This window comes from Gobius niger (assembly GCF_951799975.1).
Source record: "Gobius niger genome assembly, chromosome: 9".
Taxonomy (NCBI): domain Eukaryota; kingdom Metazoa; phylum Chordata; class Actinopteri; order Gobiiformes; family Gobiidae; genus Gobius; species Gobius niger.
Genome location: NC_136860.1, coordinates 1,821,097 through 1,845,453, shown reverse-complemented (window position 1 = coordinate 1,845,453; position 24,357 = coordinate 1,821,097). Strand labels below are relative to the sequence as shown.

The following is a 24,357-nucleotide window of genomic DNA, read 5'->3' as shown; positions in this document are numbered from 1 at the left end:
AAAAGTCAATAAAGCAAAAATAAAATAAAATTCACTTTGGCAACTTTCAGGCAAATACAAAATAATTGACCTGCAGAAGTGGGAGGAGAAGGAAAAATGACTTGAGTAACATTACTTTAAAATAACTGTACTCAAGTAAAAGTAAAAAGCAGTTTTAAAGCAACAGGCCAGTGTTTTCCAGACTGAGACATGTTCTTACCTGAGCTTAGACGAGTTAATGTGTACCTGTCTGTCTGTGTGTGTGCCCTCAGTCACACAAACAGACCAAAGATGTTGTTAGCATTTGGCCTCTCCCAGTATATTCCTATGGCTCCAAACGGGCTGAAGTTAGAAGCGACCGAGCTCTTCCACGGACACAAAGGTAAGAACAGATCTGAGTCTGGAAGAACTGTGGCCTGTTCCTTTAAGCCACTAAACACATCAGGTACAAAGATCATGGACAAGAAGCCGATCCGCCTCCATCTCTGCAGTTTTCTCCAGAAGTACAGATTGTTGAGCTTTGAAAGCTTTAGTGATTAATGTTTTCTCAAACTAACTTTCAGACGTCTGCATAATCTGCACCTGAGCCTCAGTTCATTCACACAGAGACAAAACAGCAGCAGAGTCACAGCTGCACAGTTCCCACCGCCAGACTTTACATATACAAGTGCAAAGGTTGTGGAACTCATGACCCACTGAACTTACAATGATCTAAAGAATCCGCCACAATGAACTCACTTATAAAGTACATTTTCCACGGCATGCTTTTATACTTTTACTGCAGTAAGAATATTGAGTACTTCTTCCACCCCTGTTTACTGTGTGTTTGTAATATGAGGATATTTCTGCTGCTTATCTGAAGCTGAGGGTCTGATTCTGACGCCTCCTCTGGGTCTGTCTCTGCTCCTGCCTCTGGTCTTACTTCTACCTCTGTCCAGGTCTCCTCCGCCTCCTCCTCCTCTTGTCATCTCTCCTCCTCCTCCTGTCGTCTCACCTCCTCCTCTCCCGCCCTGGTTCACTCCTTAAAAAAAAAAGCACAATTTTATACGAAAAAAGCACCACTTTTACCATGTCCTCACTTCTACATCAGTGCCTCATGAAATGACATTACAATATAAAATCTGTAATGAAAATGCATTCAGCTCTAGTGCAGGTTTCTACAGGCAGCAGCAGGTCAATTTAGTGCCTTTAATTATTATTATTATAAGTTTGTTCATCTGTTCCTTTATTTCCCACTAAATCATTGTGCTCATGTTTCTGTCAGTGCATGGATGTCTCCACTGGGAGGCGCTGTTTGACCGTCACAGGGCAGAGCAGTTTGTTTGACTCAGGGAGGATAGTCCAAGAACACAAGAGGAAAGGCTTTATCTGTCACGTCAGAGTTAGAGGAGCAGACGGGAGGAACACAGTTAGAAACATCATCCATCATTTGGAAAATATGCAACGCTGGCTTGAAATAAGTCAATCAAAGTCAAAGAAATCTGCCACACACACACACACACATTTTTTTGGGGGGGGGGATCTGCAAAAAATCAATTGTTGTTTTGGCTTTGAAGCTCAATAAATCAGGCAGGAATTAGATATAGAAACGACCAAGAGAAAATGGAGCTGGTCAGGATGTTCTCTATAGACCCTCTGTAGAAGAACCACACAGTGATGGAGCTGGTCAGGATGCTCTCTATAGTCCCTCTGTAGAAGAACCACACAGTGATGGAGCTGGTCAGGATGCTCTCTATAGTCCCTCTGTAGAAGAAACACAGTGATGGAGCTGGTCAGGGTGCTCTCTATAGTCCCTCTGTAGAAGAACCACACAGTGATGGAGCTGGTCAGGATGCTCTCTATAGTCCCTCTGTAGAAGAACCACACAGTGATGGAGCTGGTCAGGATGCTCTCTATAGTCCCTCTGTAGAAGAACCACACAGTGATGGAGGTGGTCAGGATGCTCTCTATAGTCCCTCTGTAGAAGAACCACACAGTGATGGAGGTGGTCAGGATGCTCTCTATAGTCCCTCTGTAGAAGAACCACAGTGATGGAGGTGGTCAGGATGCTCTCTATAGTCCCTCTGTAGAAGAACCACACAGTGATGGAGGTGGTCAGGATGCTCTCTATAGTCCCTCTGTAGAAGAACCACACAGTGATGGAGCTGGTCAGGATGCTCTCTATAGTCCCTCTGTAGAAGAACCACACAGTGATGGAGGTGGTCAGGATGCTCTCTATAGTCCCTCTGTAGAAGAACCACACAGTGATGGAGCTGGTCAGGATGCTCTCTATAGTCCCTCTGTAGAAGAACCACACAGTGATGGAGCTGGTCAGGATGCTCTCTATAGTCCCTCTGTAGAAGAACCACACAGTGATGGAGGTGGTCAGGATGCTCTCTATAGTCCCTCTGTAGAAGAACCACACAGTGATGGAGGTGGTCAGGATGCTCTCTATAGTCCCTCTGTAGAAGAACCACAGTGATGGAGGTGGTCAGGATGCTCTCTATAGTCCCTCTGTAGAAGAACCACACAGTGATGGAGCTGGTCAGGATGCTCTCTATAGTCCCTCTGTAGAAGAACCACACAGTGATGGAGCTGGTCAGGATGTTCTCTATAGTCCCTGTGTAGAAGAACCACACAGTGATGGTCAGGATGCTCTCTATAGTCCCTCTGTAGAAGAACCACACAGTGATGGTCAGGATGCTCTCTATAGTCCCTGTGTAGAAGAACCACACAGTGATGGTCAGGATGCTCTCTCTAGTCCCTCTGTAGAAGAACCACACAGTGATGGTCAGGATGCTCTCTATAGTCCCTGTGTAGAAGAACCACACAGTGATGGTCAGGATGCTCTCTATAGTCCCTGTGTAGAAGAACCACACAGTGATGGTCAGGATGCTCTCTATGGTCCCTCTGTAGAAGAACCACACAGTGATGGTCAGGATGCTCTCTATAGTCCCTGTGTAGAAGAACCACACAGTGATGGAGCTGGTCAGGATGCTCTCTATAGTCCCTCTGTAGAAGAACCACACAGTGATGGAGCTGGTCAGGATGCTCTCTATAGTCCCTCTGTAGAAGTTGCACATAACGGAGGCTGGGACTCTGGCTCTTCTCAACTTGCGGAGAAAGTAGAGACGCTGATTACTTTTCCTGACCAGTGATGTCGTGTGCATGGTCCAGGAGAGCTCCTCTGTGATGTCACCCTCTCCACTGCAGCACCGTTGATTGTCAGAGGAGCTGGACCCGCGCTCTTCCAAAGTCCAGAACAATCTCTTTGTCTTCTCCACATTTAGAGAGAGATTGTTCTGTGAGCACCACATGGCCAGACTGCTCACTCACTCCTGTAGTCTGACTCGTCTCTGTTGCTGATGAAGCCCACCACTGTTGTGTCGTCTGCAAACTTGATGAAGAGGTTTGAGTCGTACTTTGGGGTCAGCAGAGTGAACAGGAGGGGGCTCAGCACACAGCCTTGGGGAGCCCCCGTGTTCAGTGTGATGGTTCTGGAGGACACGTACAGCCTGTGGTCTCCCCGTCAGAAGGTCCAGCAGCTACAGTGATGTGTTGACCCCCAGGTGGAGCAGTTTGTGTATTCGCTGCTGTGGGATTATAGTGTTGAATGCTGAGGTCTAAAAACAGCATTCTAACGTAGGAGTCCTTTGTTTCAAGGAGAGGGGAGAGCTTAGCAGTTAGAGGCCAAATGCTGACAACATCTTTGGTTGTTTTGTGTGACCAGACAGGTACACATCAACTCGTCTAAGCTCAGGTCAGAACATATCTCAGCATGTTGGCCTGTCCCTTTAAAAAAGCAGAAGTGACTGAGTGGAGGATGATGTAAGGCCTGAAGCAGAAGAGAGGAGGAGCAGAGGTAAATACAAAGCGGCTTCTTTTCAGTTTTCAATCATTTTCTTTCGTTTCCATCAGCGACGCAGCAGCGACACCGTCATCATTATGTCCGGTAAGTCATTTACTCAACGTTTTATTTACGGAATACTTACTTTACCAGGATGTTGGGTATTCAGTATTTCAAAACCGTTTTATCCAGGGTTTCTGCGAGACAAGTCCTTAAATGAATTATGCCAAAATTAAGTTCTTAAACATGAATAAAAAGCCTTAAATTGGATTCACGCTGGTGTTGAATCCAATGTTGTTGTTTTTAATGAATTCCATGGTTCAACTATATTTATAGTATATATTTAGAAAAAACGCAAAGATGATCCACAGACACATTCAGCTGCAATTTTGGCTGAAATTGTAAAGAAAATATACACAATGTTTTGCTCCAAAGTCGGGTTGAATTTGCTCATGAATATCAGGATTTAACCTCAAATGAAACAAACGCGCCTGACGGAGCACGAGGGTCTTTTTAATAAAGCTGAACCTTGGACTACATTTTTTACTGTCTATATAAAATCCAATAGGGGGAGCCATCGCGTCCAAAGTGAATTTAACCAAATGAAACTTTTAAAGCAGCACTAAGTGACGTGTTTACCTTAATAAATCCTTCCCGTAGTCCCTCTGGGGGTAATACAAGTGTTAAAGGGATGATTGGAGGGTCTTTCATCTCCCCCTGATGTCTCGGGCCAGAAAACCACAATTGCAGCTTCCCTGCCACCGGGTCGGAGTCACCAATACACACAAATGGAATCATGAAGAAGAAGCTAACAGGCTAACGGGCAAAGCTAACTGTGGGCTAGCACCACTTAAACAGTATTTACAGCCATGTTTGAGTGAGAAAAATTACCTCCATTGACGATCTAGAAAAAAAATCACGGAGTTGCAAACAGGTCAGGGATCATTTCTGGGGTGGCAACACATTTTACAATGTGGAATGTTATTAGCGGGGGTACGCAGGTTTTGCTTGATCGCAAGGCAATTTTTCCTAAAATGATATACAAAGAGCAACATTGTCCATAATATAAGCTGGGTGTTTCTAACTCAGATAAAGCCACAGGAGCTGGAACTTGGCTCCTTATTTAGCTATAAAGTTGTTATAATTCTTTATCCTGCCAAAAAAGTACTAACTGAGAGGGAGCTTTCAGAGCAGATGTGAGACATCACATCAGTGGGGTGGCAGCTGGGGTGGAAAGACCTCCGTGCCACCCCTCGAGATCCGCCCCTGCATGTACAATATCCCTCTGTCCCTTTGTCTTTTGTCAGTGTAGTATTTACTCTCACGGACAATCAATGAGTAAAAAACCATAACATGCTACAACACCTGCAGTGGCGCTTATGGCCTCTAGGGGCAAGAGTTACTTAATACTGTTTTAACTGATGAAAGAAAAATCGGGCTCAATATCTGCTAACAGAAACTTTTGTGATTGATTATTTAATAATGATCTGAGTCAGCATGAGCGTAACATGATCCAGTCAGAGCCGTCTGTGACTGACCTGTAAGACGACGCTACAGAAACATATTTAACACTTTAAACCTGTCCGTTCTGTGCCTCCAGACGGAATCACCTCGTTTATCGTAGACTTCTACGACGAGCTGTATAACTACACTGATGACTTCGTGCTGGACCCGGACACTCAGCCGTGCCCGCACTTCTCCATGTCCAACATGGCCACGATCCTCACCACCGCCTTCTACGGCCTGGTGTTCCTGCTGGCCGTGCCCGGGAACCTGTGCGTGTCTCTGGTCATCGCCATCACCAAGCAGCCGCTGCCTCCGTCAGACCTGTACCTGCTGCACCTGGCGCTCGCCGACCTGCTGCTCGCCGCCACGCTGCCGTTCTGGGCCACGTCCACCACGCACGGATGGGTGTTCGGAGACGCCGCCTGTAAAGTCATCACCGTCTTCCAGGAGCTGAGCTTCTTCTCCAGCATCCTGTTCCTCACCTTCATCAGCCTCGACAGGTGAGACTTTCACTGATCATGTGGTGATCATCTATTCCACACATACGACTTTATTTAAAGGGGGGTATTATGCAAAATTGACTTTTTCAAGCTTTCCATCATGTTATTCTGTCATTCCCTCATTAAAAACATGCCTGAAGTGTTGCCTTGGCACATTCACGTATTTTGGAGTAATCTGTAAAAACTCTGACGGCGGCCATTTTAGGGATAGGTTTGCCTGAGTCCTCCTAGGAACGCCCCCACCTCCTGGAGACGCCTCCGAGCTTTCATCACCAGCCGAGTAACCAACCACTGCTCCTCAGCAGAACCCCCTCCCCACTGATGCCACAGACAGCGTGTGGAGGGGGCGTGTCTAAAGGCTCAGAGGTTCTTAAAGAGACAGAGGCCTATTTCAAGACATTCACTACAGCCATTTTGATAGAGACATTTTAGACAAGGCAGTTATTCTAATTTACTGCATTTACAGACCAACAGAAGGTTTGTCATCATTGTAGTGAGATATAGACTGGTGCTATGGGACTGAAAAAAGCAGAACACCCCCTCTTTAAAGATAAACTAAACATCAGGGCCCAGCCTAACTCCGCCCTCAAGAAAAAAATGAAAATTCTATCTGAAAGGGGCGTTGGTCAGCGGACCAGGCGAGGGGGGCTAAGAGTTGGGCGTGGCCTGGGCTGTGATTGACATGGCATTTTCACCGTAATGGCAGCGTGACAGCAGGCTAATCGTACATATGCAGAGTCACAGTGTCAGTAGCTCTGCGATCTATTGCATCACCCGAGGTGGAGGTGGAAGAGGTCTATTTTATTGCTCATATCCGATATGTTAGCATTCGGGAGTAGCCTAGCTCGCATCGATCCATTAGCTTTATCCGGATTAGCATCACAGCACTAGCTCGCATTGACGTGTCCAGCTCCAGATAAAATACTTAGGAGCTTGAACATATATATAAATACTTGTGTACCCTCAGGTACCTGGTGATCGTGCGTGCGATGGAGGCGCGGCGCATGAACAGGAAGCTGCTGAGTTGGGCCGTGTGCGCCGCCGTGTGGCTGCTCGGCGCCTTCCTGTCGCTGCCCGGACTCTTCAGCTCCGCCTACGCGTCGCAGAACTCCAGTCAGGTCGTCTGCGGCGAGCGCTTCGACCCGACCAGCGCCGCCTCCTGGCGTTTGGCGACCCGGCTCCTGCGCCACACACTGGGCTTCCTGGTCCCGTTAGGCGTCATGCTGGTCTGCTACGGCGTGACGATCCGCCGCCTGCTGCAGATCCGCGGAGGCTTCCAGAAGCAGCGCGCCATGCGGGTCATCGTCTTCGTGGTCATGGGGTTTCTGCTGTGCTGGACGCCGTACCACGTGGCGGTGATGGCGGACACGTTCTTCCGGACGAAGCTGGTGCCGTATGGCTGCCCCGCACGCTTAGCCGTGGACCAGGCCCTGGTGTGGACGCACAGCCTGGGCCTGCTCCACTGCTGCGTCAACCCCGTGCTCTACGCCTTCGTCGGCGAGAAGTTCAGGAGGAGGTTCATGAAGATCCTGAGGAAGGTCGGGATCGTCAGGAAGAAGACGGTGTCGCGCTCCAGTCGGACTTCGGTGTCGTCCGAAATCATCTCGTTTATGTGAAACCGAAAGACTCAAAGGACAAAGTCTGTTTGGAAAGGTTTTCTATCGTCAAAAGTAAAGTTTTCTTCGATCACATTAAGTTGAGACGCTGCAGGTGAACACATGGATTTTTCCTGCAGTGTTGTTACTGTTCAGGGACCTTTCCGAAACCGTCCCCTCCTCCCTCCCCTACACCCGTCCCCTACACCCTTCCCCATCACCCTCCCCTCAGGCCTCAGTGATGGCCTTCAGAGCTTCACTCATCAGGAGAATTCGAGCTGTGCCTTTCAGTCTCTCTCACCCTCACAAACTGCACAGCTGTTACTTCATAATGTGGCAAAAATCACAAGTTTGACTGATCATACTTTTAAATGAAAAAAAAAAGTTCCCTTATGAGTTTACAAAGTAATTCTGATTCAAATATGTCGTATTTACATTATATCATTTCACTTCTCCAAACTCACAAGTGAGAACTTTCCCTCTCCCAGTAAAGTCATATCAGGTCTCACTGTCGCTTTAACACTTTACCCAAATCTAAAAGCTAAAAAGAAAAGCATCAAAATAGCGAGAAAAAGAGGATGAAAAATCAACAAAAACATGAGAAAAACACGGACAAAAAATAATAGAAATAATAATTTAAAAAACAACAAAAATATGACAAAAATGTGGCGACGTGACGAAAAGTTTCCGTCACTTTTGTAGGTCTTAGCTTTCAACTGAGGCGTTGCCTTGTTGATCTCCAGTCGAGAAGCTTTTAGATTTGGGTAAAGCCCAGTATAAAAAAACATGAATCTAAAAGGAATTCCGTGGAGTATGGTGCACCACAAGGTTCAGTTTTGGGACCATTATTATTTATTATTTATATGAATGATTTTGCTTCTGTTTCTACGACCGCCTTTCCCGCTCTTTTTGCTGATGATACCAGTCAAAAAAATAATAATAAAAAGCCGAACTGGGAAAAAAAGCACTCGTTATTGGCTTGTTGCACGGTATGGCTATGTTAGCTCCTCTGACCTGAAGTTGTGAGCGCCAGTACTTCCTGTCTTTATTATTTTCCTGGAATAATAATCATATTTTCTAAGATTTTGAAGATGTTGTGAGCAGTGAGTTCCCGGTCGATGATCATTTACTGTGTGTTCAAATCTTGATGTAGCGAGTTCAGCGGAGACGCCTGTGATCATAAAGGATTGATAGTTTGTCTTGAAGCTAAAGGCTAGCATGCTATAAAAGAATTGAATAAACGGCACTATTTCAAATTGTATATTACATGAAATGAATGTTAGCCTTTAGCTTCAAGACAAACTCACTGATCCTCATAAACATAGACGTCTCCTCTACGGAAACATTTACACTGTACAGCAAGTGATCATCTACCAGGAACTCACTGTCCACCACAGAATCTGTATGAAATACGATGATTCGAACGGGTCTAAGCTAATCTTAATGGAAATTAATACGAACAGGAAGTACTAGCACCCACAACTTCAGCTCAGAGGAACTAGCGTAGCCACATTGTGCAACAAGCCAATTGTTATGGCGTGTGGTAAGAGCTTAAAATATGGATTTGTGGAAGTCACAATTACACTGATTTGGGCCAGGCTGGTCAGAGTCCAGGGCTGTTTTTCAGTCCCAGTCCTTCCCCGCCTGTTAAGCATCGATGCAGACTCGCTGCGAAGGAGCTTTTCACCCACTTCGGAAAGGCCCGAGTTTTCTCCTGAACGTCTTAGTTTTAACTCAGTCGGAGCAAAAAACAGTCTCTGACGTTTTGTGGCTTTGAGATTTATCCCACAGAGACTCCCACGGTTTGGGAGATTCAGAAAAGCATCCAAAGAGCAACAAAAACTCGCCAGAAATGCTACAATCAGTTTGGTAGGCCTTAGCTTTCAAATGAGGCATGGCACTGTGGCTCTGCTGCTGCGTTTGGATTTCGGTAAAGCAGAACTGGAGACACTGGAGGTCACAGAGCTCTTCCACATACATTCATGGAGCCACTCACTCACTCACACAGACCAGACACTGGAGGCGAGGAGGGGGAAGTGTCTTGCCCAAGGACACGACGACAGTGTGGGAATAATATGTCACAAAATAAAACCACACACTTAAACCTGACCTTCAGTCTGTACAGCCGGAGTTTCACATTGATGTTTTAACCTTTAAGTTTCTCTTTCTTCACCTGCAGAGTCTCGCCCTGAACCCGTGACATTTATGTTTTTCTTACAGTAAACGTTTTCGTAATAATGTAAAGTCTTAGGTTTGTTGTTGTGGAACTGAGACGCAGTTTCTCAAGTTTCCGACGCAATTTCACCGCAGAGTTTCTCCACGAACAGCCCGACTGTAGAAACACGTCTGCTGAGGGTTTTATGTTTACTGTGAAGAAACCGGAGCTTGTGTAAAGTTCAAGTAAACGCTTCCTTCTTACGGTTTCCATACAGATCATTTCATCCTGTTTTTGTGCTGAAAGTATATTTTTAATAAATGTTTTTAAAAAGTCTCTTTTGTCTCGGCTGTGATCTCAGAAACATCAGGGTTCGGAGCAGAATTTAATGCTTTGAATCAACTCCATGTTTTTAATCTCACAAAAGTAAAAAATAATAAAGATGCATTTAGAGTTTCTACCACCATCTTAACTTCTTAACTCCCGCCTGAACCGAGAGCATTTTCTCCAGTTCAGCTTTACCCAAATCCTGTAGGCCAGTGAAACGCCTCATTTGAAAGCTAAGATCTACAAAACTCATCTAAATGGATCTTTTTCCTCATGTCATCAGATTTTTTTCCCATCATTTTTTGGGGGGTTTCAACTCATTTTTTTAACTTTATTGTAATTTTTTTGTCAAATAGTAAATTTTTTGTCACTTTTTGTCACATTTGTCTTTTTGTCAAATTTTTATCACATTTTTGCCACTTTTTCATCATCTTTTCATCAGTTTTTTGTACATTTTTTGTACATTTTTTTTGTCCTTTTTTGTACATTTTTTCTGACATTTTTGCCACTTTTTCATCTTTTTTTTTTACATTTTTTGTCACTTTTTGTCACATTTTGGTCATTTTGTGCCCTTTTTTTTGTGCCTTTTTTTCATAATTTTTTTGTCTAATTTTTGTCAATTTTTTGTCAGTTTTTTGTCACATCTTCATCATTGTTTTCGTCTCAGTTCTGTCGCTATTTTCTCACCTTTTTCCCAGAAGCTTTTGGATTGGGGTAAAGCCAAACTGGAGAAAATGTGCTCGGTTCAGGTGGGAGTTAAGGGGTTAAAAACAGTCTGACCCGCTCCACAGAGCACCTGAGGCAAATCACTTATAACTTATAACTTATAAGTACTTTACTGTGAGTAACTGAGCAAAAAAGTCTGATTTCTTTTCAATGACGCCAAATTGTGTGAAACAAAACAAAACATTCCTGTGGAAACTGTGACATTTAAAAGAAAATTCCCAGAAAAACTAAATAATTCTGTCTGAGTGAAAACAATGATCTCCATTGTGTAACTGGATGAACAATATCCCTCTGTCCCTTTGTCTTTTCTGTCAGTGTAGGATTTACTCTCACGGACGATTAATGAGGAAAAAACACAACATGTACGACACCTGCAGTGGCGCTTACGGCCTCTAGGGGCAGGAGTTACTGCTTTAAATCATGAGTTTTATCTAGTGACATAAGCGCACATTGAGCACATTTAAAATCTGGTCTGTCCAATGTTAAATAAATAAGAGATACTTTCTTTAGACTTACCGTTCCACGTATCAATGATAGTACGAAACACCAAGCTGCACAATCACTCAAAACCCAGGTTAATTTAACCTCTTAACTCCCACTTGAACCGAGAGGATCTTTTTCCTCACATCAGATTTTTTTTCCATCATTTTATTGTTGGGTATTCAACTCATTTTTGTAACTTTTTTGTCATTTTTTTTGTCACATTTTTTATCACATTTTTGTCTTTTTTTTGAATTTTTATCACATTTTTGTCACATTTTTGTCTTTTTTTAAATTTTTATCACATTTTTATCACATTTTGTCACATTTTTATCACATTTTGTCACATTTTTGTCATTTTTTGTCGCATTTTTTTTCATTCTGTCGTAAAAGTTTTATCAATTTTTTTGCCAAATTTTTATCACATTTTTGTAATTTTTTTGTCATATTTTAGTCATTTTTTCATCCATTTTGTGTCAATTTCTTGTGACATTTTTGCCACTTTTTCATCAATTTTTCGTCACTTTTTTGTCAATGTTTTCTCACATTTTTGTCACATTTCCATCCTTGTTTTCGTCTCAGTTTTGTTGCAATTTTCACACCTTGTTTCCAGAAGCTTTTGGACTGGGGGTAAAGCCAAACTGGAGAAAATGTGCTCGGTTCAGGCGGGAGTTAAGTGGTTAAATAAACAGATACTTTTAGACTTACCTTTCCACGTATCAACGATAGTGCAAAACCCTGAGCTGCAAAATCACTCAAAACCGAGTTAATCTAAGTAAAACCTTCATGTTCAGAAAGGTGTAAAGTGGACTCTTGTAGGTTTAACTGTGCGTTTGTAATAACAGAGGGATGATTCTGCTGCTTATCTGCTGCTGAGGGTCTGATCCTGATCCTGGGTCTGTCTCTGCCTCTGAGTCTGGCCTCATTTCTGCCCCTGCCTGAGTCGTCTCTGGTTCCACTCCTGCCACTCTCTCCTGCTCCTGTTCAGGCCCTTCAAAAAGAGGTTCATCATTTAGTAGAAAAACATTTACTCATGAACAGCTTCTGAAACGTAAAGCTAAAGCTGCACTTCCTTTATTTCTCACTAAATGCTTTTGTGACTCCATGTTGCTGCAGTCATGTCTCCACTGGGAGGCGCTGTTGGGCCATCACAGGGCAGAGCACAGTTTATTTGACTCGGGGGAGGTTTTTAATGAGCTTTTATTATCGTTTTATGTGTGCGAGTGCTTGGTTTACGTTCACCTGTGAAAAGAGACAAGGCGAGTCCACCCACGGGCCACATTTTAGTCACACACGTCCAAGAACAAGAGGAAAGGCTTTATTTGTCACGGCAGAGTTAGAGGAGCAGACGGGAGGCACAGAGCAAGAAACGATTTACTCTAAATATAATATAATTGGCTTGAAATAAGTAAATTCACCCTTGATTTGGGGGGTTAAGTCAAAGAAATCTGCCAGTTTTTCACACTTAAGTAAAGAAAATACATCTCTCTGCAATAGAAGTTAAGTTTGAATGAAAATGAAGGTACAAGTTATTACACTTTGTTACAAGCACATGACATTGTGCTAAATTTGGCAGGAACAATGTCATGAGTAGCATAAAATAAAGTGTTACCGTAGATTATAAGAACGATGATGTTCCTAATAACAGAGATGCTCAAAATGGCTTCTGTAATCTCCTAATGGCTACAGCTGCCGTGGGACAGGCAGACAGAAGCATGGCTGCTGATCTGGGACTCTTGATGACGAAGCAATTATCTTTGGAAGTCATTAGAAATATGTAAAAATGGTTTCTCAAATATAATGGTCCAGGACAGACAGAATGAGGGCAGAAAACTATTTGTTTCCCCCACATTTCATCTCATTTTTTCTCCATAATTTTTTCTCAATTTCTTCCCATTTTTTAGATTTTTTCCCACTTTCTGTCCCCAACTTTCCACAATTTTTTACCTATTTTCCCCCCAACATTCGGCCATTTTTTCCCCCCAACTGTCCCCATTTTCCTCCATTCCTTCCACACTTCTCGACACTGGAGATAAACCAGACACTAAACTTCCTCCTCCTCTAGTTCATCCTGTTTCTGTCTCGTCCCGTCTGCTCCTTCAAACATCACAAACCAGAACTCCCGTCGTACGTCACACAAACCCAGCGACCCTTTTCCGACGACACGTTTATCGCTCTCTCCTCAAAAACAAAAACATCCAAAACATCCACCGCCCGCTTCCTTCGGCCACAAAGTTCTCTCTGGAATAAAAAGTGCGTCTAGTGTTTCAAGTCGGGCACAGTTTGACTTTTGTGGAGGAAATGAAGCAGAAGCAAAGGAATAAAGGAGCCGTGAAATAAACAGAAATGATTTGGTGTGACGGAGTCTATGGCACTGAAACGGCTCCAGACGTTTCTTCTCTGGAGTTTGGGAGTCTAGAAAAAAGCTCGAGCTCCGTGAAGAGGAGGAGCTTTTTCTCCACGCCGTGTTTGTGTCGGCGACTAAACCGCCATCGGAAAATGAAAGGTTTTAGTTTGATTTACGAGAGGCCTGGAGGCGACACGAGCGAGAAGGACGTGGGAGATCAAGTGCAGAGTCACGGACAAACAGGGCCCGACCGATACGGACTTTCAGGGGCCGATACCGATATGAAGGGGGGGTGGCCTGGCCGATATAAAGGCCGATATTTTAAGTAATTTAACCTAACCTCTTACCACCCGCCTAAACCGAAGGCATTCTGTCCTCTTTGGCTATAGGCCTGTGTAACACCTCATTTGAAAGCTAAGACCCACAATACTGATCTTTTTTCCTCGCTTTGTTGCAGTGTTGTGTCACCTTTGTTATGTTTTTTTTTTGTTATTGTTGAGTTTTTGTCACTTTTTTTTAGTCACTTGTTGGTTGACTTTTTGTCACATCTTTGTTGAAAATTTGTCACATCTTTGTTGAAAATTTGTCACATTTTTGTTGAATTTTGTCACATTTTTGTTGAATTTTTGTTGAATTTTTGTTTATTTTTTGTTGAATTTTTGTCACATTTTTGTTGAATTTTTGTCACATTTTTGTTGAATTTTTGTCACATTTTTGTCGAATTTTTGTCACATTTTTGTTGAATTTTTGTTGAATTTTTGTCGAATTTTTGTCACATTTTTGTCGAATTTTTGTCACATTTTTGTTGAATTTTTGGTGAATTTTTGTCACTTTTTGTTGCGTTTACATCCTTGTTTTCTTCTAATTTTTTAAAAGAAAATGGGATCCGTTCAGATGGGAGTTAAGAGGTTAAACATTTATTGTTATAGTAAAGGCTTCAATCATAGAAATATATAGAAACATGGGTCGAATCTGGTGTAGCATCTTTGTAATGTAACGGCACTGTCCTTTCAATAAACTAAACAAAACAATTATCTTTTTCTTTTAATTGACAGAGGCTGGTTTGCACCACTGATATCATATAACTGTCAATAATCCTGTGTATGAAGCTTCTGTGTCAGTGTTGACCTGTGACAGCAGGGGGCGCTGTGTACTTATGTTTAGTAGTTACTTCAGAGGGAGCTTGTTCGAAAGACAAAAATCAGTGGATTCCAAAACAAATATGTTAAGTCTCTGTCTCTCATGGTTCCAAATGCATAAAGGTTTATAAACTAAAACATATAAAACAGGTGTAAAAACTATTTTCACCGTCGCGTTTCTCCCCTGAGGCCGAGGAAGTTGTGGGACGTCTCTAAAGCTCTGAGCTCTTTCTGGAGATATCAGCCTTTTTATCGGCCGATGTTGAAATTATCCAAGTATCGTCCAGCCGATATATCGATCGGGCCTAGTGTTAATTTTGACATCATATTTTAATTTAGTTTTAGTCTTAGTCTTTTGACGAAAATGTAATTCGATTTTAGACTAAATTTAAAACGAATTTAGTCGACTTTGCATTGATAATCTTCATGATAATCATATTTAATGTTGTTCCTCTGCTTCATGGAGCTGCTCCACATGAACAAAGCTCAGAGCTGATCCTTTAGCAGAGAATTTACATGATCTGAGGCTCTTTCAGACGCTCAATAGAAGTTTGGCTGATTTTAGTCTCTCCTTTTCATTTTTAGTCTCATGAAAAACTTTTAATTTAGTTTTAGTCTAATTTTACTCGTCAAAAATAACACCTTGACTAAAATTAAGACTGAATATTTTAGCCGACGAAATTAACACTGATCGGGCCCTAGTAATGAAGTTAATATTGTAGTGAACTTAATATTTTGAAGTACTTCCTGTCCTATGGCATCACTTCCTGTGGGCAGAGTCAGGAAGTGTTAAAGTTTAAATTTGAAACTTGACGGCCCTGATTTTAGCTCCAGAGTGAAGGGAAAAAACGTAATACTTAAGCCACTTTATGCAACATGTTTACTTGTTTATGGTTTGTTTTATTGTACATTATGTGTCTAGCTTATGGTGGAATCTGTGCACAAATGGAAAATAAAAGTCAGAACCAAATGAGACCCATGCGACAAATATACTTTGACTTTGTGAGAATTTGTACTTTACTCGAGTAGTATTTGTACTGAGTTCCTACTTTTACTCCACTACATTTCTATAAAAGTCCACTTGTGTTTGGTTCATTTTCAGGCGAGACTCTGCAGGTGAAAAAAACATTTAAATTTGTGAAATCAACTTTAGTGACAGATTAGACATAAATATGGGGGAATAATGCGTTTTGTCATTTCATGTTTTTAAATTAAAATGGCTAAAACTGCAGATATTTTCAGTGTTTAGTCCCTGTGTACATTTCTTCAGAAAGGAAATGACCATATTTGGACGACCCTGAAGCACTTTAAGCCCCTCCCTTCTCCTCATGTCCCTCCCGGGCCTCTGTACTTTGTGTTTTAGTCTCTACTTGTTCACATAGAAACACTACGTCACAGAAACGGATCTGCCGGACGCCGCCGTGACTCCGCCCCCGAGCGCCTCATCTCTTGGCTCGCCGCGGGTCTCGGCCGTTGCTAATGGAGACGGAGGTTTTGGAGGCGGGGTTGGAGGGCAGTCCCGCCGCCGGGCCCTGGGAGGCGCCGTTGCCGGGGGCGCGCCCGTTCGGTCGGGACGTGCTGTAGCCGCCGGGCGTCGCCGAGGAGGGAGGGGGGGGCCCGGTGTTGGAGAAGGAAGGAGCCGCCCCGTTTCCTAAGGAGACACAGAAGGTCAGAGGTCGGGATTATACTGGAAATATCACCTGAATGCAGCAGAAGGTTCAGGCTAAAGAGTGAGCTAGAAAATCCCATAAACGTAGAGCTAATGTGAAACTTCTGCTGTGGAGACAAACATGAAAACTGCACTCTTTTTTTCAGTTTTTATCTCTTTTTATGTGCCAAGTCCAATTCTTCGTACATGGTCTTAAAAATGTGTGTAAAAATGTCTCTAAAACACTGCCGGGACGTACCTGGGGTTGTGGATGTACCTGAGCTCTGGTTCGGAGGAGAGTTCCCCCTCTGCGTCTGGTTCTGGTCGGGTTTTCCCTGAGACACAAAAGAGAAACGAGTTACAGCGTGGAGTCTGCAGTGTTTACAAGAAACAGGCTAGTGTTGCTAACTAGCCGCTAACTAGCCGTTAACAGTTCTTCTTAACAGTCTAGTTTCATGCCCAGGGGCTTATTCATGTGAAAAACTAACCCAGCGACTAAAAAGTCCTAAGAAAATCCAAAATAAAGAGATACAGCATGTTTATATTGATCAAAATGCTGAAGCTACTGGACAAGTTTCTATAAACACAGGAGAAAATCCACACGGAGCTGAAGTAAAGGAGAAAAGAGACCATTTATCTGCAGTAATAAGTCTCAAAACTATTGTTAAATAAAAACGTAAATGAATAAAGCACAAGCATCGAGGAGCTTTAGGACGTGAGCTGTTCTGTCTGTGATGGACAGAGACATAAAAACAAAATGGCGTCTGTTCAATTGTGATGTAACTGCTCTTAAATGTGTCGCCGACTTTACTCAAGGAAATGTAAATGAGTAAATTAACTAATTACAAACCAATCTGCTGTGAAAAAGTCTCGTACTTGTATCGGTTTTAGAAAAATCGGTATCGGTGCTTCTCCAGTTAAAACGGGACAATGAAACGACTCTCACGGGAGGTAAACCCAGGCCAGAATGGCTCCAGTTAAAGAAAAGACTCACGGGTTTGTTTGATGGATTGGTCTGAGCCAGAAGGTCCGGGTTTGGTTCACTGAAGTTTGGCACCTCTGAGTAAACCATGCAGAACCTACAGAGACGGAAGAACATTAAATACTACAGAGTTCAGGGTCAGACAAATATGGATTACTTTGGAAAACCATCTGATCTCCATTTTACTGTCACTTCTTTCCCACAGATCGAAACAAAAGTCATTCCTCCCACATTAAGTATAAAGCAATAAAGTGTGTGGGACTCACTCTCCGATCTTCTGCAGGTCTCCTCCTCGTCCCGTGTACAGGGTCAGGCAGTTTTTCCAAAGCGACGCATAACTGGAGGAAAAACAACACAAGTCAGAAAACTCTAGTAGTGTTTGTGTCGAGAACTCACTTTTACTCCACGACATTTCCATAAAATCCCCAAAGTAAACGGTCCATGTGTTTGGTTTGGATGATTAAAATAGTCAACGCTACTTTTGTAATGGATGAAAATCACATCTGATTCTATTTGCAGAGGTTTTAGTCAGAATCTCTCAAAACAAGGTCAAATATTCCAGTCATTTACAGAATATTTTTAGACTTGATGGAACGTGTTGAAGGCCGCACTGAAGGTCCAGGCGCAGTCCCTGCTCTGCCTCTGAGCGCCGCCCTGGGCTCTCACGAAGCTGCCGCCATGTTTCCAACGCGACGCACTGTGAGAGCATTGACTTGGATAATCGGTGAACGTCAGAGGAGAGGGAGGCGTGGAACATGATCGCAGGACCAAGCTAAAAAAGAAAATGTGCTTTTATGTTGGAGTGAGGGAGGGATGGAGCGTGAGATGGACAGACGGGTCGGTGCGGCGTCAGGTCTGTCGTGGTGAAGAGGGAGCTGAGTCGGGGGGATTTACTCTGGATTTACCGATCGATCTACGTTCCCGCCCTCACCTATGGTCATGAGATCTGGGTAATGGCCGAAAGGACGAGATCGCGAATACAAGCGGCCGAAATGAGCTTCTCCCTGTCCTAGTGTGTGGATCGGGAAGTCTGGGCATCTCTGCTCAGACTGAAGCCCCCGCGACCCGGCCCCGGATAAAGCGGAAGAAAATGGATGGATGGCCTTTTTTGTTGGCATGTTACAGTTACTTTACTATTTGCCTGTATTACAGTCCATGGAACCAAAACTCATCTAAACTGATCTTTTTCTTTGCGTTGTTGCCATTTTGTCGTAGCCTTTTTTTGACCTTTTACTTGCTCTTTTGTGGCGGTTTTTGCAACACATTTGTCTCTATTCTGTTGTATCTGGTTGTTGGTCACTTTGTCATCACGTTTTTGTCACTCTTTTGTGTTTTGTTCCTCGTTCTCGGCTCATTTTTGTCTCTATTTTGCCTTCTTTTTCAAGAAGCTTTAAGATTTGGGTAAAGCCAAACTGGAGTAAATGTGCTCTGATTGTTAAAGGAATAGGCCACCGTTTTTACAAACTAAGATATGTTCTTACCTAACCTTAGTCGAGTTAATATATCCCCGTCTGGTCTTTGTCCGTGCGCTCTGTCAGGCAAACGGAGCACATACGCAGCCTCTCCCACATGTCACATAGCTCCAAAAAAGCTCACGATAGAAGCTACCAAGCTCTTCCACGTGTTCCCTATTTAAATAAAGTTACGTGAAGTGTTTTCATGCGAAGTATATTTACACAGAAATGTAACGTGGATTTTATAAGCAAATAAAAAGGGGAACTATATTGTGAGGCGTAATGATACAGGAGCACAGCGTCCGCGCAGTAACTCCTAAAGACTTCCCCGCTCACTTCCGTCAGTAGAAGCTGCGTGACTTGTAGAGCTGCAGAGAACAGTTGAAGGAGGTGGATAACTTGTGAACGATGCCTTTTACGTGCATCGTGCCGGGCTGTGATAACAAGCAGAAAGTATATAGTGCAGTAATGTTTCACAGATTTCCAACTCACCCCGGACGACGCACGGATATATTAACACGTCTAAGGTTAGGTAAGAACTTATCTCAGTATGTAAAAACGGTGGCCTATTTCTTTAAAGTGATGAAAGCTTATTTACTTTTCTGCCCCTCATGGTTCGAAATGTGTTTTACCCTCGGGTGAGTTTGATGATGTCTCCCGGCTGGATGAGGCTGCCCAGCTCGTCCCAAACCGAGATGGAGATGGAGCCGCTTTTGTCGGCCACTTTGCAGGAGCGAACCTCGTGCCCGTCCTTGGTTTTGGTCACTCTGCCTGAAACGAGACAGACACACAAAGAGACGTTAGTGAGGTCAGGGACATAAACCGAATCATCCTGAACTACTTATAGTAGAAAAATGAGTCACTGCAAATCCATTAAATGTTTTAGTGCCACTGAACTGCAGCCAAAGCCTCAGCGGATTTTCATTCTCCAGCACAAGAGCCCTGTTATCTCTGTATATGGGTCAATGACGCATAAGGGTCTAAAACTGGTGTCATGCATATGTTTGAGTCCATAATTACGTGTTTAAACAAGTATTTTTTTTATGCATTTGTAGTTTCTCTGTATAAAAAGTGTCAGGTGGCGCAACCGAGCTTTTTCTAAAATTTAAAAAGTTTCCAATATTTTGTACAAAGTAAAATATTTGCCAAGTCTATCTTAGAGCAGGGGTAGGCAAGTTTGCTCGGCGGAGGGCCGGTTTTCTTCATCGTTAAAAGACCAAGGGCCGGACACTCCAAGTAAAGCATCACTTTCTACATATGCCAGTGTTGTGCATCATATACACTGGAAAAATGTCCATTTGAAATTAGATAAATTTGAAATGAGAGTCGGTTTGAACTATTTTTTGAACTAAAAAAAAATGCTAATGCCAATGGAACAAATAAAAATCCCATTGGAAATCAGACAAATTAACTTTTACTGTCAAAAAATATTCATTTTTCACTTGAAATTATACAAAATAACCTGAATTAAGAAACTTGTACTTGTTCAATTGGCCAGAATAAGTTTTATTTGCTCTAAGGCCAGACCAAATCTACTCAATCTTTAGATTTAATCTCTAAATTCAAGTAGATTTAAGTCATGTCTTCCTTTGAGATGATTATTCTTTTAGGATTATGACCGTAAAAGGCTGCTCTGCTGAGACATTTGAAGGAATTGACAGTATTTTTCACATTTCTAGAGTATTTAACAGGCGTTTGATCTCTGATTTGGGTCATAACATTCCTCAAAATCATCTCAAGGGCCAGAGTTTGATGATGGAGGGCCGGGCCTGATGTTGCCCCCGTCTTAGAGCCTTTCTCCTCTGAACATTTCATCTGTAATTCGTAACTGACTGGTTTTATTGCTGATTCAAGCATCAGGGGACGGGCTCGGTGTCAGCCCAAAACAGTAATCGGTTCAGTCTCAGATATTTTAAACCGATATCTGATCTTTTTTTCCCTAGTATTGACTCTGATACTTACACCAGTATTGGATCAGTGCTTCCCTACAATGTTTACATGGTAATTTGACTTTTTTTTTGCAGTTGCACCACTTGACTCTTTACATTAGCAACTAATTTAAAACTAAATTGGCCTGTAAGTGGACTCTAACAGTAGCTTTAGCATTTGTTAGCATGGGTAAGCATTTACTTTTAAAACTAATTAAAAATGTTTATAATAAAATAATATTTTCCGACATTTACATTGGTTGTACCACCTGACAACGAGTGACATTTTACCTATGAGTCGGAAAAAAGCTGTCAAGGCAATGATCGAAATAGCTGTTTGGAAGATATGTAAATTTACAATATCGAGTTTATCTCCAATGCTAAGAAATGTGGAAAAAAAATGGTAGAAAATGAGGTTTTAAAAATAATAAGGGGGAAAAACATTGTGAAAAAAAATTTAAATTGGGGGAAAATTGTTGTTTGTATCTACTTACTGTCCTGTCAACTTAAAAGAGTAATAAAAGAAAAACTGTTAATAAAAAAAAAATAAAAAAAAAATTGGGGGAAAATTCATAAAATAGCTCTGAAGAAATTTTGAAAAATGTGTTTAAAAAATACATAATTTAAAAAATAATGATACATGAAATGGAAAAAATGGGGAGTAAATTGGGCAAAATCGGCACCAATTTTTTATTTTTTTTGTCAGGTCAATTATCTTCTTGAGGGACAAATAAATATAAATTAAGATGCTTGCTAACACATATATGCATATTTATGACCTCATTATCATCTTTCGTCCCCAAAACTATCGTCATATAATTTCCCGTCACTCTCGCCCACCTGTATCGCACAGCTACTCACCTATTTCCAAAACAATGAACACAATATTGAGATTTTTAGATCCAGGCTTCACGTCCTTTAGCAGAAATAGGCCCTCGTTTGCTGTGGTGGCCATGGCTTTCTGTTTTTCCTCAATAATTCAACAGCTGTGCGAGTCTCTTCCGGGGATGCAAATGTGTCAAGGAACTTCAGCTTTCAGCCAAATAACGCAATTCTCCTTCAACTTTGCGCCACGGAAACATTGACAGGCTTTTTGGGACGAGTCAAAACGAGCTGTCCTCTCGTTAGCTTCCTCTTCTGTCAGGACGTTTGTGTCTGTAAAGCTCCATTTTAAGAGTTATGCCCATATCAATCGCTTCATTTCCTTTAAACCGGCGTTGCTGTCACGTTAGGGAGCTGACAGTTGCTGAAAAAAATCGGTGTTTCTGCTTCACCAAAAGGGCAAACAGCAAATATAGTTGAAAATAAAATTGAGGTCAAGCTAATGTAACTATTTCGATCACATCTGTTTGTATTGTCAATGCAAACAACCGGATTCCTTTTGTGTAGCACCACTTAGCAACTTAGCCGCTAACAGCTAGCTGCCAACTGTTAGCAGCCTTTAAACTGTTTTTTTTACAAATATTCCAGCCTCGTACGACCAAAGTACAAAGTCAGTCAGAAAGGCCGATATTAAACGCGTAGGCCAGAGGCTAAATTGTGCTTCAAAGGCCTAAAAACGCCGTAAAAATTGAGTCTGGAACTAGAAATAGTTTGACAAACGCATCCTTTTGTGTAGCCCCACTTAGCCGCTAACTGCTAGCTGCCAACTGTTAGCCGCCTTTAAACTGCTTTTTACAGATATTCAAGCCTCGTATGGCCAAAGTGCAAAGTCAGTCACAGAGGCAGATATTAAACACGTAGGCCAGAGGCGAAATTGTGGTTCAAAGGCCTAAAAACGCCGTAAAAATTGAGTCTAGAAGTAGAAAGAGTTCACATGCTTCCAGTACAGGACAGACTCTACGTAGCAGCGGCTGCCGGTTGACTTTATAGAATCCGGGCTGTACCATTTTATTCCCGAAAATAGGGGTGCGTGTTCAATGATTTAACTTTTCTATGTATCTTGTACCTATTTTAAAGCGGGTTAAGTTACTTTTTGTGTGTCAATAACACATCTTAACAACACTATAACAGAATGGTGGTAGTAGACATTCAAGTAAGAGCGATTTGTTGTTAGGTAGTCCCTGCAAACACCTCTGTGAAAGGATTACGTTGCCTTCGATGAGCTGGTGCTGTCGAAGAGGCTACGAAGTTTTACTAAATAAATGTGACTTTTAATTAGTTGTATGGCATTTTTACCTCTTAATCCCCGCCTAAACCGAGCACATTATCTCCAGTTTGACGTTACCCAAATCTAAAAACTTCTAGACTGGAGAGCAACAGAGTAACGCCTCAATTGAAAGCTAAGACCTACAAAACTGAACTTTTTTGTGGTGTTGTCTCCGAATTTTGGTCACATTTTTAAAGCGTTTTTTGTCTTGTTTTCTTCTCTTTTTTGACGATTTTTTGGTGTTTATGTTAATTGTTGTCGCATTTTTATTGCGTTTAAATCATGATTTTGTGTTTGTCTTTTTTGCAACTTATTTGCCATGTTTTTGTCGTTTTTTGGTGTTTTTCCATCGTTTTTTTTGTTGCTTTTTTGTCGGGTTTTCGCTACGTTTTTGTCACTTTTTTGTGACTTTTCTGTCGCTATTTTTTTTTCACGATTTTTCGATTTGGGTAAAGCCAAACTGGATGAAATGTGCTCGGTTAAGGCGGGGGTTAAGACAACAAATAGTTCAAATATGCGGCTGGTAAACTTCTAACTAAATAAACCATTAACAACAGAAAAAGTAAGTACGTTTGCCGTTACGTTGCTGAGGTCGTTTATTTAACGCGTTGATATAAAACACAGAACGTAAAACGTACGTCGTGATCCATCCTGCGTGTTTTGTAAAGGTTAAAAAGGTGAAAAGTGAATCGTCACGAACAGGATTCGAACCTGTGCGGGGAAACCCCATTGGATTTCGAGTCCAACGCCTTAACCTCTCGGCCACCGTGACTTGATTCTTACTAACGTGTCCGTGACGTCATTTAAATGGCAGCTTTTTCCTCGACATCGCGCTTAAAACGCGTTAAAGCTGCTGAAATAGCGAGCGCTGGGGAGCTGAGTGTTTCTTAAAATATTACACATAAATGTTTAAGCGCGGATTCCAAAGAAAACGCCACATACGGAAGAGGAAGTGCTGTGACGACAGAGCGGCCGCACGGGGGCGCCAGAGATCAACAAAAGAAGTGGTGCGGAAATCAGAACATTAGCCTTTATTCTGGTCATTTGTCACGTTATCTGTCAAATAGCACTGCCTTCCTGTGGATTAAATACGCTAAATCTATCTTATTAGGAGTTAACATCAGTAAATATTGAAGTAATTAGCGAAACATGAAAACTTTACTGTCTTAACCTCTTAATCCCCGCCTTAACCGAGCATATTTTCCAGGTTTACCCGAATCTAAAAGCTTCTGGACTGGCTATTACAGCCTATAGGCCAGTGTTACGCCTCATTTGAAAGCTAAGACCAACCCAAAGTGAGTTTTTGAGACTTTTTGATGAGTTTTTAGACTTTTTTGATGAGTTTTGAGACTTTTTGATGAGTTTTTGAGACTTTTTTGATGAGTTTTTGAGACTTTTTGATGAGTTTTTGAGACTTTTTTGATGAGTTTTTGAGACTTTTTTTTTGATGAGTTTTTGAGACTTTTTGTGGATGATTTTGGGGATTTTTTTTTTGTTGTTGCATTTTTTGAGACTTTTTTTGATGAGTGTTAAGATTTCTTCCTACTAATCCATGCTTTATTTACAGGTCGCACTGGGCTGGCAGAGAGACGAGTAACCAGCCTTCACAACGCTTA

The 24,357-nt window shown here is 42.2% G+C and overlaps 2 protein-coding genes across 3 annotated transcripts; one reads left to right on the top strand and one right to left on the bottom strand.

Annotated features, from left to right (window-relative positions):
- Positions 1-3,903: 3,903 nt before the first annotated feature.
- Positions 3,904-7,589, top strand: LOC306968253 (C-X-C chemokine receptor type 1-like; the record flags this gene model as incomplete). Its single annotated transcript, XM_079563596.1, has 3 exons — positions 3,904-3,910; positions 5,406-5,811; positions 6,779-7,589. The coding sequence occupies 3 exons, from the start codon at positions 3,904-3,906 to the stop codon at positions 7,425-7,427; spliced, it is 1,062 nt and encodes a 353-aa protein (XP_079419722.1). The 3' UTR covers positions 7,428-7,589.
- Positions 7,590-15,829: 8,240 nt separating this feature from the next.
- Positions 15,830-22,417, bottom strand: nabp1a (nucleic acid binding protein 1a). Of its 2 annotated transcripts, none has more exons than XM_079562990.1 (6): positions 21,454-22,417; positions 19,297-19,435; positions 17,477-17,548; positions 17,223-17,307; positions 16,488-16,563; positions 15,830-16,231 (listed from the first exon to the last, which is right to left on the bottom strand). In XM_079562990.1, the coding sequence occupies exons 1-6, from the start codon at positions 21,545-21,547 to the stop codon at positions 16,023-16,025; spliced, it is 675 nt and encodes a 224-aa protein (XP_079419116.1). In that variant the 5' UTR covers positions 21,548-22,417; the 3' UTR covers positions 15,830-16,022. The 2 variants fall into 2 exon arrangements, with proteins under 2 accessions (XP_079419116.1, XP_079419117.1); XM_079562991.1 differs by having other exon boundaries at positions 16,506-16,563.
- Between the last annotated feature and the right edge of the window lie 1,940 nt (positions 22,418-24,357).